The sequence below is a fragment of the Colossoma macropomum genome, unplaced genomic scaffold, assembly GCF_904425465.1.
Source record: "Colossoma macropomum unplaced genomic scaffold, Colossoma_macropomum, whole genome shotgun sequence".
In the NCBI taxonomy this organism is placed as follows: Eukaryota; Metazoa; Chordata; class Actinopteri; order Characiformes; family Serrasalmidae; genus Colossoma; species Colossoma macropomum.
In genome coordinates this window covers 25,498,803-25,517,150 of record NW_023494796.1, presented here as the reverse complement: position 1 = coordinate 25,517,150, position 18,348 = coordinate 25,498,803, and the positions used below count along the sequence as shown (strand labels likewise).

General features: G+C 38.2%; 2 protein-coding genes across 4 annotated transcripts in view; one reads left to right on the top strand and one right to left on the bottom strand.

Annotated features, from left to right (window-relative positions):
• LOC118816667 (gamma-crystallin M2-like) overlaps nucleotides 1-1,884 on the top strand; it is a 42,003-nt gene extending 40,119 nt beyond the window's left edge. For 2 of the 3 annotated variants that reach the window (XM_036583181.1, XM_036583183.1), the window contains 2 exons: nucleotides 1,253-1,495; nucleotides 1,609-1,884. In XM_036583181.1, the coding sequence (XP_036439074.1) occupies nucleotides 1,253-1,495; nucleotides 1,609-1,884 (519 nt within the window). Of the gene's footprint in view, nucleotides 1-1,097; nucleotides 1,159-1,252; nucleotides 1,496-1,608 lie in introns of those variants that run through there. The other variant, XM_036583182.1, reaches the window with a different exon arrangement.
• nrxn2b (neurexin 2b) overlaps nucleotides 1-18,348 on the bottom strand; it is an 843,638-nt gene that overhangs the window by 17,847 nt on the left and 807,443 nt on the right. Inside the window, exon 19 of the mRNA XM_036583184.1 lies at nucleotides 8,936-9,258. Within this exon, the coding sequence (XP_036439077.1) occupies nucleotides 8,936-9,258 (323 nt within the window). The remainder of the gene's footprint in view (nucleotides 1-8,935; nucleotides 9,259-18,348) is intronic.

Genomic DNA, 18,348 nt, shown 5'->3' with positions numbered 1-18,348 from the left:
TAAATAATTCTCCATAGTTTCTCGGTTACAGGTCCAAGTCCGCATAGGACAGCATCTGAGTCTGGACTTGGACCGCAGTACACCTATTAGTGACTGCCGCCATAGATGATGAAAAGCAAAATTTCTTTGCTATTTTGCGTTGAGAAACGTTATTCTTGAATTGTTGCACAATTTTTGACTCTCTGAGATGCTTTTTTTATACTCAATCATGTTACTGACCTGTGCTCAATCAACCACCAGGTGTTTTTTTAGCATTACACAACTTTACCAACCATTTGTTGCTCCCTTTTTTGGAACGTGGCGTTGCCATCACATTGAAAATGGGCAAGTATTTTTCAATAAACAATAAAATTTCTCAGTTTAACATTTGATATGTTGTCTTAGTACTATTTTCAATGAAAAATAGGGTTTATCATTGAATTTTGTGTCCCAACTTTTTTGGAATTGGGGTTGTACAAACAGTGATTTCTAACAGTTACAGCTAAACTCTGCTCATAACAGTTAACTACAATCAACAAGATTGATTATAATGCATGACTGTATTTGATGTTCTCAAGTATTCAATTAGTATTTTGTTTATAGTTTTGCTTTGACTAAAATGTACAGTACTGTTCTAAAACTGTAGAACGTTGCTGTAGTAAATGGAATGAATTTAAGTTTAAACTTGAAATAGGTTTATATTTAAACTTAGTTTGGTGGGTTCTCTAGCAAAAGTAAAGATGTCTAATACTATCCATATCTAAACCTCTGATTTTGCCAGCTTGCAAGCAAAGAAGAAAGGCATTCTGGGTAGGCATAGGTGCCAGTCATTCCCCAAACAAAAACACAGTAATGCCCCAGTGTATAGGCTGCCTACGGGATGTAAAGACTAAAAGAATACATTTTTAAAAAGAGACACAGATGTATTATCTTGCCAGCGGAGCCAATTCTAAAGTCTTCTGGAGACCGTGTCACATGGAAATGTAATGAAAGGCCTGCGGCTCTCTGTGGGCCTCTACGCTATGTTGCTTAGTCAGGAGTTTTTACAATAGGAGGCACATGTTCTTTGGTCCTGGTCCAGGTATAAATGCAAGGGTTAAACCAGGCAGGATGTCAGTTCACCAGTTGGTTTCAGCTCTGAACCAAACCAGCCAAACAGCCACCATGAGCATGGGCAGGGTAAGCAGCAGAGATGGAGAAAGCTTTGCAATTCTTCTGTTTTTATTGATCCAGCTTACTCAGTATCATGTAATTTGTCATTTTTGGCCAACAGGTCATCTTCTACGAGGACAGGAACTTCATGGGTCGCTCTTATGAGTGCACCAGTGATTGTTCCGACATTTACTCCTACATGAGCCGCTGCCACTCCTGCAGAGTCGAGAGCGGCTGCTGGATGGTCTATGACCGCCCCAACTACATGGGTAACCAGTATTTCATGAGGAGGGGCGAGTACGCTGACTACATGAGCATGTGGGGATTTAACAACTGCATCAGGTCCTGCCGCATGATCCCCATGGTAGGCTATTAACATCTGCTGCACCGTTATACAAACTTCAGTTTACTATACAGATATGGGTTTAAATTAGTTTGTACCCCAAACGTGACCCTGTTTGTTTTCTTCTCAAACAGCACAGAGGATCCTACAGGATGAGGGTCTACGAGAAGGAGAACTTCATGGGCCAGATGCATGAGGTGATGGAGGACTGCGATTCCTTCATGGACCGCTACCACTGGTCCAGCGGCTGCATGTCCTGCCATGTGATGGACGGCCACTGGCTGATGTACGAGCAACCCCACTACAGAGGCAGGATGTGGTACTTCAGGCCTGGAGAGTACAGGAGCTTCAGGGACTTCGGCGGCATGAGGTTCATGAGCATGAGGCGCATCATGGACTCCTGGTATTAAATCAGTGCAACTCATGTAAAAATCAATTTTTAAATAAAAAAACAAATATAAAATCAATGTCCCAAGGTTTTCCCCTCTTTTTGTGGAAGAAACAGTTACGCTTCTACAGGCTTTGCACTAAACCTGAAATCTAAATCTGAAATCCCCTTTTTGTGAAATAATCAATTAAGTTACTTATCTTTTTTAAAATACTAAACACAGAAGTTGTTTGAGTACCCTTTAAATTCTTTGATCAGGCCAGTTAAACTTCTTTCAACACTTGGAACACTCATTTTTTCAACATTTTTTTCTTATACATACAAGTCAAACTTGCATTTTAGCATTTTTGATTTTTTCAGCTGAATGGTTTTTATTGTTTTTATTTTTTTCAAAGAGCATCCTGGTTCATGGGTGTACACTGACTTAACTGGCAAAGCAGAAGTTGCTATGCTAATATGTGGTACAAAACCAATTAGTATTTATAACAGTGATTAGAGACTAAATCTTAGTTTATATGAAGGCCAGTTCACTTCAAATTCACAGTATTTTCAAGGTTATCCTGAGGCTAATTTCTGATCAAATATAGCTGTTAACATGTAGTAGTACACAATTTCATACTTATTATTCAGAATAATAAATAGCTATAATAAAGGTTATCCAGGTGAGCTTTTGTCAATGGTGAAGATCTCAATTACTTTCTTTAATATATAATTTTTTTGTTTATGCATTAATTCAGTAGCACTCATAATGAGTAAAATGACTGAACAGATTAGATATTCAGTCACAAAAAAGCATTTGTTAACTACAGTGTTAAGACATGCACTAAGTCCAAGCTAACTGACTAATTAACTCATATCAGGCAGAAGGATGTTTTAGTGACTGTGTGAAATCTCAGCTTCACTGGGTTAAAAGCGTGGTGGCTCCTGGCCATTCAAAAGTTCTCAGCTTTTTTTAATTGCCTTTAATTGAAGCTCGCAGCTGAATTTTAATATTGATCTTTGTGTTGGAATAAAAATACTAGCGCAGATCCTCTCAGAGTGTTTTTTGCTGCTACGCTGACTGTGGTTTTCATGTGTTGAGATCTACTAGTTTCATGGCAAACATCCTGTACCCCGTCCTCACTAACATTTAACCTGAAATTAGCAATCCTATTTTAACAAATTGTTAAAAAAAAAAAGTTGATTATAAATGCCATATTTGTGCATTCATGCAGTTTAGCTGGTACTTATATATATATATATATATATATAAGTTTAGTTGGTGCTTACTTAACTTACTAAACTTATCAACCATGTGCTTCTGAATCAGATGTCCACTATGAGCTTACACTGATTGAGTATCCTTGTGTTCAGTTTTACTTGAAAGGACATTGTGTGCTTATCTGCAAATCTTTGTGTTCCTTTCTCTATGGAGACCTGGAGTGCAATGGAAAAATAAATTGTTGCCAAAGGTTCCCACAGACATTAGGAAGCTTGGAAAACCCTGATGTTGGAACGTACTTAAACGATCATACATTGTGTCTTATCTGCTGAAAAACAGAGAAGGGTTATGAAGTGACCGATCTGGGTTTGGCCTCAATAACACTGTTCTCAGCATTCAAAGGCATTTTGATACTAGATACATAACTCATCATTCCCAGTGCCTTTCACTGTGAAATCCCATCTTGCTGTAATACAGACTCATTCAGTGCCCAATTGGGAGCTGTATTTATATTCGCAATGTCTTAAAAAAAATGTTCCTTTTTATTTATTTTGAAAAAAGAGAACTAGGACAGAAGAGCAAAGACGGTTCTAGTCTATGCTTCTATACCCTACCAAACCAAACGTCTCGCTGCCAATCCATTTACAAGCTTCGGCGATGCCCCCTTAAACTTGTTTAAATCTGCTGGTAGAGGAGTTACAGCATGTGCATGTCTGCGCTGGTCACAGTGAAATGAATCAGCATGTAGAATTGGACCTTCCTTTATTGTTTTGGTGCAAAGTGATTTTTTTTTTTTGTCATTTGTTATTCAGAGCACAGTCTGGATCCTGTGTTATAGATGATTTAATCAGAATAACAATCTAATTATTCTATTACAACTAATCTAACAATCAAATATCAATATATATCCACAGATAAGAGGAGACAAAAAAAAATTGAAGGAGGTCTTTATGTGCTCCATTTCCTCATTTCAACTCCTCCTGAGGACTTGCATCAGGTTGATCACAAAGGAAAACACTACTCTGTTTTTGAGCATGAACCGTGTAGCTCTGCTCACTGAGCAGGGAGAGAGAGGTAGAGAGAGAGAGAGAGAGAGAGAATGCATCACAAGCTACAATGAAAGCTTTATTTAACCATCAAAGTGTTACGCAGCTAGATCAAAGCGGCGCGAGGCCTCTCGATCTCCGCTCTCTCACTTTGCCACAAAGACAGGTATGATTGAAGTCCTTTCTCTCTGTCTCTCTCTTGCTACTTGTCCCATTTTGAACGATGCTGGTTACACGTTCATGGAGTTCACCTGATGTATTTATAGTGCAATCACATCTTCTGCTACTGCACAAAACTCTCCTACTCAGCCGAACTGTTTAATGTAGTACACTGTTAAAGGAAAGTGCTTCAAAATAGCCTATATAACCAGTCCCCTTTTCTGCAAGTGTTTACAGCCTCAAAAGGCTTTTGAATTAGATTTCTGTTGGGCTTTTGAGATTTGTGCTGATGCACTCAAATGGTGAAATTGCTCAAATTTGTGTTTTTGATAAAATCTTTTTATGGCATCAGCTCTTTAAAAAGGTGTTTTTGGAAAGCAACCAGGACTTACTTTCTTTAAAAGCTGTTTGCAGTTATTCAAATCTTTTTGATATTTTCTTCAGCGTCCCTATATTAATAGCTTGTCGGTGTAAACACAGACTCACTGTGAATGCAAAGCGTTTGATAATGTGATTAATTGGTATTACCCATAAATTATAAATGAGCAATGCATTAATAGTGAAAAATTACAAGCCAAGTTCACATCAGTTTCTAGAAGTATGACACGGCCTTCTTCATTGTGGTCCCTTGTTAAAAGTGGTCGATTAAAAGAAAATCCATACTCTGTCCTAATGTAAGAGTCATAAGAAAGAAGACTTCAAGTCAGTTGCAGAGGCACTTTCAAAGGTATTTTATGGATTATACCACAGCTGATTTCCACAGAGATCTAAGTTTCATATATTTTTATTAATCACCCAAGAATATGCTCAAATGTTTAGGAGAATTATTAGGAATGAAAAATTATAGTCATTTGGTCATTTTAAACATCCTACACAATCTTACTTGTTGTCCATTTAGGTCAAAATGCAAAGAGCAAAGTCTTGTTTTACTTTGTGTTGTGTTTTTACTATAACCTATATAATCACTATAAAGGTTCATTGCTCTGATTTTACAAAATTTCTGCATAATTCACTCATTAGGATATAAAGTCATTCAGAGAGGTCTGATGTGAAGTATGCCATTCTAGAGAAATGTATCGAGTCAGAATAATTCACACTGGTGGTGATAGGAACCAGACGTCTGAATAGCTTAATGCCTCTAAAAGATTCCTCACAAAAGGTTATTACATGAAATGTATATGAATATGCAGTCTGATGTCTGTCATTTACATCAGTTTTGAGAGGATTTAGATAGTAAATAATAAATAAAATTGCTATAATTATGTTGTAGACATTTTGACACCTGGTTACTATCACCACCACTATAAAGAAATCGGGGTCAGTAAATTTGTCTTCAATTAAACACTTCAAACATTCACATTTCAAATATCTTTGTTTACATCTTGACAACTGAAGTATACAGAAAGTTTGAAAAATTGGTGGAATTCCTCTATAACAATTTACAATACAATAATAGCTCATACAATGTGGATAAATATGAAAACTATTTGTTAAAAGGTATTTTTAGATGTTTTCAGTATATCAATAATTCTGTGAACAAGAAAGTTATTAAATGACAAAAAATTTATTGTAATTATCTGTTTACTTTAATTGTTTTGTCAGCTTATCTGCCGTGAGATTTGATTTACATTCTGGATATTCGTTCTACTATATTATATTCTGGACACATTTAAAATGTCTTAATTTTTTTTTTACAGCTTGCTAGTGTCCTAGTAATTGTGTGAATCCTGTAAAGTTGCACCAAAGAAACATGCATTTATCTGCAACCAAACTGGTGTATGTAATGTAAAACATATTACAAAAAAGTTGGGACGATGCATACAAATGTAAATAAAAACAAAATGCAATGATGTGCAAATCGTTTAAATTGAAAATAGTACAAAGACAACATATCAAATGTTAAACTGAGAAATTGTATTATTTTTTGAAAAAATATTTGCCCATTTTGAATTTGATGCCAACAACATGTTCCAAAAAAGTTGGGACAGGGGCAACAAAAAACCTGGTAAAGTTATGTAATGGTAAAGAAAATGTCTGTTAGTTGATTGGCAACAGGTCAGTAACATGATTGGGTATAAAAAGAGCATCTCAGAGAGGCGGAGTCTTTCAGAAGTAAAGATGAGTTCATCACTCTGAAAGACTGCATGAGCAAATAGCGTTTCTCAACGTAAAATAGCAAAGAACTTTTGCTTTTCATCATCTATGGTACACAGTGACATCAAAAGATTCAGAGAATCTGGAGAAATCTCTGTATGTAAGGGACAAGGCCAAAAACCAGTATTTACTGGCTATGATCTTTGGGGCCTCAGGTGGCACTGCATTAAAAACATACATGATTCTGTAATGGAAATCACTGCATGGGCTCAGAAACACTCCTGTAGGGGTACATTAGTGCATGTGGCATGGTTGACATGCACATCTGTGAAGGCACCATTAATGCTGAACGATATATACATGTTTTGGCAACATTTGGCCATCCAGATGACGTCTTTTTCAGGAAAGGCCTTGATTATTTCAGCAAGACAATGACAAACCACATTCTGCAAGTATTACAGCAGCATTGCTCCGTATTAAAAGAGTCCTGGTGCTAAACTGACATGCCTGCAGTCCAGACCTGTCACCACTGATAACATTTGGCGCATTATGACATGAAAAAAACGACAAAGGAGACTCTGAACTGTTGAGCAGCTGAAATCCTATATCAAATAAGAATGGGAAAACAACTAAAGCAATTGGTTTCCTCAGTTCCCAAACGCTTACAGAGTGTTGTTAAAAGAAGAGGTGATGAAACACAGTGGTAAACATGCCCCCATCCCAACTTTTTTGGAACGTGTTGTTGGGATCAAATTCAAAATGGGCATATATTTAAAAAAAAACTGAAAAAAAACAATAAAATTTCTCTGTTTCATCTTTTGATATGTTGTCTTTGTAGTATTTTTCTTTAAAAATATAGTTTACATGATTTGCACATCATTGCATTCTATTTTTATTTACATTCTGCCCAGCGTCCCAACTTTTTTGGAAATGTGGTTGTAGAATACATATTAGATTTAATATGTAACCTTCATTGCATGAAACATTACTTAAAAAGATTTAAGCGTCAGAAAAGTACTGCAGGCTGTGAAATGGGCCGTTTTGTATCAGCCAGCTTTAAATAATGGAGGCTTTCTTTAAATAATGGAGACAGTCTTGCTGCTAGGTGCTGTGCGCTGTGTTATGACTAAATAGGCCACATATAGAAACATTTTCCCACTGTAAATAAAGCTCTGTTGTTGCAGTTATTATGATGAATTTAGAGAGGGAGACCTGCCCGTGTCTGTGTCCCACTGACCAATCGCTTCTGTAGCGCAGGCTAATGGCCACTCCATGTTTAGGCCGCCTCGCTAATGCTCCGTTGGGATAATTAAGTGTGCTCCCTGCCTTTATTCAATTCGGAGGCATTAAACCAAATTCAAAGCGCTTCACTCCCACTTTGCCGTAAGCAAATGGTGGAGAACAGAGAGAGAGGATGAAGAGGGGTTGAAAACGAAGGCCCAAAAAAGAAAACAAACAACTACCGATGAAGAGCTAACATTCAATTAGCCAGGGCTTGATGGGTATTTACAGCTAGTGTTGGTTTGAACTTTTTCACCTGGGAGCACTTTCTCTTTTTCTTTAACGCACACACATACACAGCCACTCTGTCACTCTCACTCTCTTTCTGTCTCTCTCTCTCATTCTCTTTCTCCTCCTCTCTGCCTTCTAAGGTTAGCACCCATATAGTTACTGCTAGCAATCCAGCCTTTTTCTTCAGCTGTAATGATAATAATTTAGAAGCTGAGAGGGGGGAAATTGCACCTTATTGCTTAGCATGTAAGACTGACTCTCGCATTCTCCCTCTCACACACAGTAAAATGCATTGATGGATTGGGACGTAATAGTCTAAAGGTAGAGATTCAACTGCACTGATTTTGGAAAGTCACAATCAATTACAGCCACCAGTAATTACGTACAATAAAGTGACTCAATTAGAACTGTTATCCTAGCTTTAATCAGCTCTCTTAGAGGTTACATGCTAACATTATTATCTAATCATTGATTGATTCCTTACAGGTGGTCTGTGTGTTTATGTGATCTTTATCACATAAAGCACTGGGGAAAAAAAAGAGTAATATTGTGTTATTTACTTCTTTTATTAAGCTTATATGCACTTAAGTACTTTGTCTTTGACTTCTGTCATAAGTTTTTATGCAGTTTTTATTTTTGTAAAGTGCTTTAAATTGGCCTTGTATATTAAATGTGCTATATAAATAAACTTGCCTTATCTGTGCTTTAGAGATTTTATGATCCACTTTACATTTCCTAACACACAAACTTTCCAGTCTGTTCTGTCTCTTTAAAGTGGTCATGTTTATAAGTAAACGTAAACATGTACAATTAATCCACATTCTGTTCTGTCTGTGTTTACTAACACCTGAAAAACAGACCACAACCGACAGGTGCCAGCTACCTAATAAATTACAACAGCCGCTCACAACCTCAGTGTTTTGTTTACTTCCCAATTCAACCATGTGAATGTGCCTCATATGAACAAACTCCTCTTTAGAGTAAACTACTGCACAGCTTGTGCCTGAAAGCAGCAATAAAGCACTCGTACTCACTCACAGACACACTTTTTGCAACCTCACCTGTGTGACACTGTCTCTCATGGTGGGTGAGCGCTGTTTGCGGGTGGTGGTGGTGGCCATAGTGGTGGTGGTCTCCATGATGGTGGTGGACATATCTGCCAGCGGGGTTGTGGAGGTGGTGTCTGTGGTCAGGACAGAGGGGACGTCCCCTACCAGCCGCAGGTTCCCCTGCACCTGCACATTGGGGTCGCCCTCAGCCGCCAGCTTCAGGACCTGCAGCCCATTATAGTACAGGCCCGAAATCTGACCCTGAAAATTACGGCCTTTCTCACCACCTCCAATCTTTATAAACGCCTGACTGTTAAAGATTGTCAACTGCCGACCTGCAGAGAGAGAGGCAGAGAGCAAGAGAGAGAGAGAGAGAGAGAGAGAGGGAGGAGGGGATAGGGGGAGAAAAGGCAAGCAGAGAGAGGGAGATGGAGAAAGTAAGAGAGAGGGAAAGGGGGGGTTATAAGAAATTGTGGGACAGAAAAGAAGGAAGTGGTAGAAGAGAGACAGGATGAAAAGAGGAAAGAGTAAGAGAGGGTAAAAGAAAGACAGAATAATGAGGGAAGGGAAAAAAGAGCATCAGTCTCTGACCGTTGGTATTCTGCAGAGCACACAGACACAGAATGAATCAGGCCATTCAGAGAGGGAAGCAGACTCAAATCTCTCCAATAGTCCTGGAAACACTTTAGGAGATCCGATCACTGTGAACACCTACAAGCCTAAAGGAGCTGCTGTGACTCATTTCAACAGTAGCAATTTTCTCAGGTAATGACAGAATTTTACTGGTAATGATATGTTCAACTTACACTGAATTGCCAGTTTATTAAGTACATGAACCTGAGAAGCCTGGTGTCAGAAATAGTCACTTTCTGCATTTGGCCTAAGGGGTTAGGTGGACCTACCTTGACCATTTTATCATACATACCTACCATGCAGGTGCACCTTGTACGTACAATTTGAGACCACAGAGGCTGTTGGCAGGATATTTTTGAGTGGTAGTCCACTCTCAACCTAGCAGTGACACTGAAGTATGTGTGTAAAAACCCCAGAAACACTGCTGTGTCTGACGCTGCATTACACACACTACCATGTCAGTGTCTCTGCTGTGGTGAGAATGATCCAGCACCTAAACAATATCTGGTCAGCAGTGATTCTGTGGTGGTCCCCTTTGATGAATGTAGCAGAGGGAGGTTAATAAATTGTGCCACAACAGATGGGCTACAGTGTGTAACTGTAAACCTACAAAGTGCACTTGCGTGGTAGATGTTTCTGATAAAATGGCGAAGAGTGTAGATCCAAGGTAGGTCTCTTAATAAACTAGCAATTCAGTGTAAATTATTCTTATTATTATTATTATTATTATCATTATTATTATTACCTGAGAAAATTTCCAATTTCCTCACTAGTCAGTTCACATACAGTGTAGGGTACCTAATACACTGTAAAAACAATGGAAACTATATACACGGCTTTCCTGTTAAGGTCCCTCCTTTGATAAGTAACTTCCAGAACACAGCTAACGTTCAAGCCGTTGAGTGGCCCACTATTGTATCACTCCTCCAGCATGTTACCAGGAAGGAAGGAGATTTGTTCCTGCTCCCTCTGTCTCCTTTGCAAATATCAGTGCTTTATTTCTGCATTCCACACAGGCCAGTCTGAAAGGAGCGCTAACGCTAACATACTGACCTCATAACAGAGGCAATGACTTCTGACCTGGTAATGTAAGCCCCCCACAGTGTAAGAGATGGACAGAACAGTAGGGGGATGGAGAAAGAGAAGAAGGGTTTCAGAGGTGCTTGAGTGGTTGAAGAATAGAGGGGAGACAGAGAACTTAAGTAAGAGAGAGAGAGAATGTGTGACTGCATATGTATCGTTGCTGTCTGAACAAAAACATAATTTCTCCAAAGGTAAAGGTTCATTTACTAGAGAAGGAGAAACACACTTAACTTAGAATGGATGTTAGTGGAGAAACAATGTATCCAAAAAAAATAGTGAGGAATTTCTAGTGCTGTTTAAGGTATCATGACATTATGACATGCATTATGTATGTTGTGACCAAAAAAGATAAATGTGACTACAATTATGTACAAAATACTCTGAATACGTTCTGCTGTTTTGGTATAAAACGAGCCTAATGTATCTGACCAATGAGACAGAGGGGTTTGGTGGGAAATGCTCCGTTCTAGAGAAACTTTGCAAGTCAGAATTCACAGTGGTGGTGATAGGAACCAGACGTCTGAAGAGTCTGATGCCTCTGAAAGCTCCCTTACAGAAATGTATTTTTCATGGTTACAAATATGTTACCTGATATCTAAAACAAAATAGTATTATGATTTTTTGATGTTTTGAGATAAGGTTTTGGCCTAAAACGTGTTTTATTAAAGCCATTTATGGTGGAGGGCTACATGCAGAGTTTTGTACGGCAAACAAGTGAAAGAGTCGGAAGGTTTCTCTACAATAAACCATTTCACTTTTTTACATCTCAACCACTGAATTATGTAGACATTTTGAAGCAAATTGGTAGAATTCCCCTTCAAGCTAGCTGACAACTTGGACCAAAATACATTTAAATAACACACAAGGTCCAGCTAAATATTAATGAAATGTGTTAAAGTCTTCAAATTGAACGTAAGAACTGAACTGATTACATCTAAATACAGAACAGTTAAGTGTTTTCACTATTTTATTTTCCATTCCACAGTCTTTCTCCATAAAACTACACTGGACTGAAAGCTTAAGAGTTTTCTGTTGAGTTTATTTCTTTTTTACTTTACAAAATATTTGGTGGGTCATGAGACACTATCTGTACAGGAGCACAGGTGGATCCTGGCATGAAAGAATTCGGAAAGGCCTGCTGTACAGAACGCACTTTTATGGATAAATGAATTTGAGGGAAACAATATGGGACTTTCGTAGACACGGATACAGGGAGACCGTAATTGATATTTGTGCATGTGCTTTCTGTTCTTATGAATGGTCCTGAGTGCTAATTTGCTTCCCCTGTGGTCATGCTTGGATAAAATGCTCAGTGTGGCTCCACAGTTTGATCCTAATGCTACAAAAAGAGTGGAAAACACACCAGTCATCTATCCCTTGATTCAATTAATGCTGACCGAGCCTATTATTTACTTAATGGCCTTGTTTATGAGTATCACACTACATTGATTTTAGTCTGCGTGTGTCTATGTGTGCAGTACCACATTGATTTCAGTCCTCCTGAGTGTGTATGAGTGAGTGACGGAGTATGCTAAACTGCTCCATTACCTTGCGTCACTAGCATTAATAGATCATGCCATCTGTTTGAAACCCTGGAGGACTGCTGATGAGCGTGAGCCATAATGATGCCAGTGTGTATGACTTATGAAGCGGATGTGTGTATCAGCTAATTCCTCAGTGGAGTAAACAGTTCAGTGAAAGGACACTAAAGTATCTCAGAGTTAAAGCCCTAACTGAGCTGGATTAGTTTTATCTGGGGAGGTGCAATAATTTAAGTGATTACTAATGAGCAGAGGTAGAAAGTAACCAGTTACAGCTAGTCTTGTGACAGTACATGACTAACTCTGTTACACGACTCTTCTGGGAATAGTATAATCACAGACAAAGTGCTTTACAGCCAGGTGATAAAAGCATAAGAGCAACTACTGAGAAGAAACTATTGGGTATTAATTTAAAATTATATAAAACAATGACAGATCAAATTAAAAAGGAAAATACCAAAGAACTAGAATCTCAGTTAAATGTCACATTAATGAGATACGTTTTCAAATGTTTCTTAAAAGTGTGCACTGTCTAATAAAAGGTGAAACTAAGTGATTTTAATCCAAACATGCAGTATGTGTAGTTTCTACAGTCTGACACTAATAATTGTGGAAGGATCTAATCCAGTATGAATCTGCAGCGTGTGTACTTTTTACAGTCTGACAGTAATAAATGTGGAGGGATTTCAATCCAGTATGAATCTGCAGCGTGTGTACTTTTCACAGTCTGACAGTAATAAATGTAGAGGGATTTTAATCCAGTATGAATCTGTAGTGTGTGTAGCCTTTTACAGCCTGACAGTAATAATTACAGAGTCAGTGGTTTTCTGGAATTAGCTGAACTCCAGTAACGGAAAAACAAAACCTGCTAAAAGGCACAGCCATGCGCTGTGTTGTTATTGTTAATGAGGGTGTCGTGTGACTTAATGCTGATGTGAACTGTTTGTCCCTACCTGTGGGAATCTGGAGACATTACACAGCTATCCTGTACCAACTGTTACAATTACAATACAGAACCTACTCTGGTAAAACTAATCCTATTCCGGTAGTGCTTTTGTCTAATTTAGGAGCAGTTTTGATTATATGAAAGTGTATGAATTGTAGTGAGGCAGGAATGATCACAATGCAAAGCTTGCCTAATAAGATTTCTCCTCAAATTAGCTCCTGAATGACTGATATAGACAAAGGAGAACACACAGACACACACCTTAATGGGTCTCCCACACTGGTCTCTCTGAATATCTGTATTATTTTTTCCACAGACTACATTCAAGTGGATATATATGTTTAAACACACACTGTTCAATTTGCTCAATTCTGTTTTGTAACACTTTGACTTTTTAATAAAAGCACTGAGCGGTTTTTCACAAGTGCAATGTGTGATGGTGGAACCAAGAGCACTTCGCCATCATTAAGAGTGACAAGTGGCAATTTCTACCAAAAAAAAGTGAAGCGCTTCAAGAGCTTGCGGAGGATGTGTGTGTAGTAAAACTCAAGCGAGAACGAGAAGAGGTGTCAGTGGGCAATTAAATCAAGTCTTCAAAGAGAAGGAAGAGCAGGATGGGAGGTAGGCGACGTGCATATTCGAGAACATTTCAAAGAAGAGAAATAAGATAGCAAGAAATATAAATAAGAAATTGCATATTTTTTCTAATTATTTCTGCTTCAAAGAACAAATTCTACCTTTCGAAGCTTAATCATTACAGTACACACTAGCTGAGAGGACACTAATGGCTGTGCATGCTGATAAACCCATTGTTTTGAGCTGCCTGCTCAACTGAGAAGTGACAGATGAGTACAGACACAACTTAGGCCACGTGGTCATCATACACACACACTGTTTATATAGATGAAGTGAGGTGTGTGTGTGTGTGTGTATGTGAAACTGAACTCATTAAAGGAGCAGGAAGCTTAACATCAAAACTAACTTAAATCCTCCAAAACTCGTTCTCCTTCTACTCTCTTTCTTTCTACTTACTTTATTTGAATCTCTGTTTCTCTGTCTCTCTCTCCTTCTCCTCTCTATCTTTTGCTGTCTCACTCTCTTTCCATCTCTCTTTCTACTTCTCTCTCTCCTTTTTCATCTCCTCCTTTGTTCCTTTTTCTCTCTCCCACTTTCTCTTCTCCTCCTTCTCCTTCTCTCTTATTCTATCTTTCTCGCTCCTTTCTCCTCGGTTTCTATCTCGCCTTTTCTCCTCTCTCCTCCTCTATATCTCTTTCTTTCTATTTGTCTCTGTCTCTCCCTCGCTTTATGTCTCTTTTCCTGCTCTCTATTTGAGTTTTTCTCTCTTTCTCACTCTTTCTTTGCCTACCCCTGCCCACCCGCCCCTCCATCTTGCATTGCTGTGCTAGTGCTGGTCCTCTTACCAGTGCTCTTGTGTTATTTAAAATCTCTACTGGGAACATGTGTCAACAAGATTAACATAAGATATGAGATAAAGAGAGAGAGAGAGGGAGAGGCAGCAATAAAAAGAAAAAGAGTGTACAGAAGAGATGGAAATAATGGAGTGTAACAAGTTGTGTGGAATGAGAATGGGAGAAAGGGAAGAAGTGAGCTAAAAAGGAAGATTTTGAATGATGTTTGAAAAGCCTGTTGTTTGAGTCCCATAAACTCTACTGAGCGGGCAGCAGGTTCAGTAAAAACCCCCACATGAAGCCTGATAGGCTTAGCAGAAAAGCCTCCATTACAGGGCTACCTTCCCTCCACTCATTCTCAAAGCTGGGTGCAGGGCTGGATAGACTCAATGGCTGAGCGATGGAGGGTGTGCTATTCAGGAGATCACAGTGTGACCCAGAAATCCTCAGGACTTTCCAGGGGAATCAGTAAAGCATGAGAATTAACCACACAAATACACGCACAAGACCAACTGTGACTATTAGAGCCAGTTCAGGTTAAATTTGAGGCCATAAATGTTAAAGCTCGGTCAAAACGAGGAACACCTATATAATAATACTAATTTCTTTCATCAAGACTGTAGTCGTATGTTAGTGTTAAACTTATAGTGATTCAAAAGGAGTTTTTTTGCCCATTCTAAATTAAACGTGGACATCCGAAGCTTGTAATAGACATATTAACATGTATTTTACCTTGTAGCAGTTTTACAACGCCTCTTTCAGTAAAGAGCCCTGATATGTTTTCCATTTCTAACAACTGACTGAAAAACAGGCTACGGCTCGTATTCACAGTCAGTGATGCATCTAGGACTCCCAGAAGGCCTAGAGTGACGATTTTCCCACAAAATTGGTCTCACTCATTGGAAATCAAAAAGTGATTGGCTGATTTCACTGTCACTACTTTATTATTTTAGTGATTGATCTGAAACACTAAGCCTTTCAGCTTTCAGCTACTGAAGACCTGACCACTGGGAGACATCACTTGACTATGTACTTAGACACTACAGGGGAAACCTCCATTGGGAGTATCACTTTTTCCTGGCCTACACTACTAATGCTCATAAGTCTACATTAAATGAAAAAAATAAGGTGAAAAATAACAATAGATGCCGGTCTAATGTTATGTTGCTTTTATTCATCACTGTGATCAGATAAGACTACCATAACTAACTAAATTAGCTTGCAGACAGTTTTTATTGTATTTCTAATCTATTTAATGCTTCAGCTTCATCATCAAGGCTCTAATGGACACCAAACTTACACAATCATGCGACCTTGCCAGGCAGTTTTGGGTCCTATTACTTTTTTTTATTTAAAACATTAACTGAATATTTGTTAGTGTTGACAAAAATGCAATCTAACACAAATTCTTAACAAAATTCCTCAAGCATGTCCAGTACACAGCAGAACACCGATGTAGACTATATAATGACAGACCTTTTCTGAGATCAGACATAAAATGCTGTGTGTGTGTAATGATATGTTTCAGCTCCTCTGTGACTCAACAGATAAAGACATCAAATACTCTAATTAAAAAATAACAACATGGGGAAAATATTAAGCATGAACGTCATTACATAGATCATTTTAATTAGATAATTGATGTTTGAAGATTATGGTAAGATTATTTTCTTGTAATATTTATTGTCTGACTACAGCGTTCCGTTTCAGCGGCCTTATCGTCAGACATGTTTGAGTGTAATAAATCATATGGTGTCTGTCGTGTAATTTAATTAATCACCGAAAAGTGTCACACAGGCACAGCAGGAATGCACAGTGCCTCTGGAGACTCTTCTGTTTATTCTAAGATATTTTACAACAGAGTAATATGTTTATATTCCACCTACAGTGCCCTACCGTAGAAAAACTACAGAGTTGCAACTGTGGGCAATAGCTCTGAGATGAAACCAGGGTTGGAAATCTCTGAAAGCTATCTCACAGTTTATTACACAAAATGTGCAATACCTCATGCTTTAGACACTGTTTATGATGTTTACTGTATGAACTTCAATCTTCTACTTACTAATGTGAGCTTTACATCACTCTATCCAACGCATGGCATTGTGCTTGGGGATGCAAAGCTTGCACACAGCTGCTTGGCCATGGAAACTTATGCTGAGAAGCTCCCGGCGCACAGGTTGTGTGCTGATGTTCATGCCAGAGGAGGATTGGAACCCTGCAGTTATTGAGTCAGCAGAGCGTTGGAGACTCTTATGCACTTTTCAGGACTGTAACTTTACGTGGTCTGACACTTCGTAGCTGAGTTGCTGTGTTTCCTAAATGCTTCCACTTTTCAATAATACCACTCACAGCTGATCGTGGAATATCTAAGAGGGAAGAAATTATGCGACCTAACTTGTTGCATCGCTGGCTTCGTATTACAGTACCACGCACAAATTCAGTGAGCTCTGAATGACCGATTCTTTCATAAATGTTGTAAAGGCAGACGGATTGGCCATGCGCTTGATTTTATACACCTGTGGCAATGGGACTAAAAAAAAACACCTGAATTCAATGATTAAGAGGTGTGTCCCAATATTTTTGACCATATAGTGTATATGTGCATGTGTTTGTGTATGTTTGTGATGGCGATCAATCCGACTGGTGGTACATGGTGTGGTAACTGTGTTGCCTATTATCAAGCTGAGATTCAACACTCGATCACACTAAGGCAGAGATATAACGGTTGGGAAAAATGTATTTAGAAATAAGGGACATTAAAATCTTATTATCACATTATTTTGTTTTTTTTTTAAGTTTAAAAAATATATTAGGCTGCTGAGAACTAGCCCACATACACTTTTATTTGAGACATCTCAACCTGCTTGCGTATTACCAACACATCTTCTGGAGAAAAAAGTATAAAATATGCCATAACTTTTGGCCACAGTTATATTTTTCCCAATATGTTACATGCAGTAAATAAACTCATAAAATGTGCATTAAAAAAGCGTGTTCTCTAGAGGACGTGTTCACTTATTTCCTCTTAGAAAATAATAATAATAAAACATAATTTGACAGGGGGGCCCAAACTTTTGCATGTGACTGTATGTGTGTGATGCCACAGGACTGAATGAGTGGAAGTAACCAAGTGAAAAGAGAAAGAGAATAGCTTTCTGGTTGATAACTGTAATATAACCAAATAAAACAGCTACAGCACAACACCGTAAAATGTAACAGTTGCACTAACTTAATTTTTTTGGGTTTACTTTACTCATCTGTTACACTTACTAATGCAAATCTATTAACACATACTATTTCTTGTATAATCCTTAGTTGCTTAGGTAAAGACAGTTGCGATCAATTCATTTGCAGAAGTCCTACAGACTAAAGAGTATTCTGCCCAAGTTAACACAAATACTACAGAAAGTTGGAGTAACTTAATCTGACACATTCAAACCAACTCAAAAACGAACTGTTGAGATAGTAACTCAGTCATTTTGAGTAAAATCATTTGTTAGCATATTTTGAGTTAACATAACTTTATTCAAGTGTTTTATGTTCACTATTTTTATTTAAGTTGATTTTACAGGTAGGTACAGACAGGGTTGGGTTTACATTCAAATGATTTGGACTTCACATGCTTTTCATGTAACTTTTGACCAGTTTGGACATTCAAATACGATCTTTGAGTTGAATCAACCTCTTGCAGTTTAGTTTAGTTTGTTAAGACTCCTCAGCTTTACTTGATGAAAGCTTGGTCAATGCAACCTTGAGTAACCTTGGTGGCATGCATAGTGGGCATGTCTTTCCACCTTGTTTAACCTACCATCT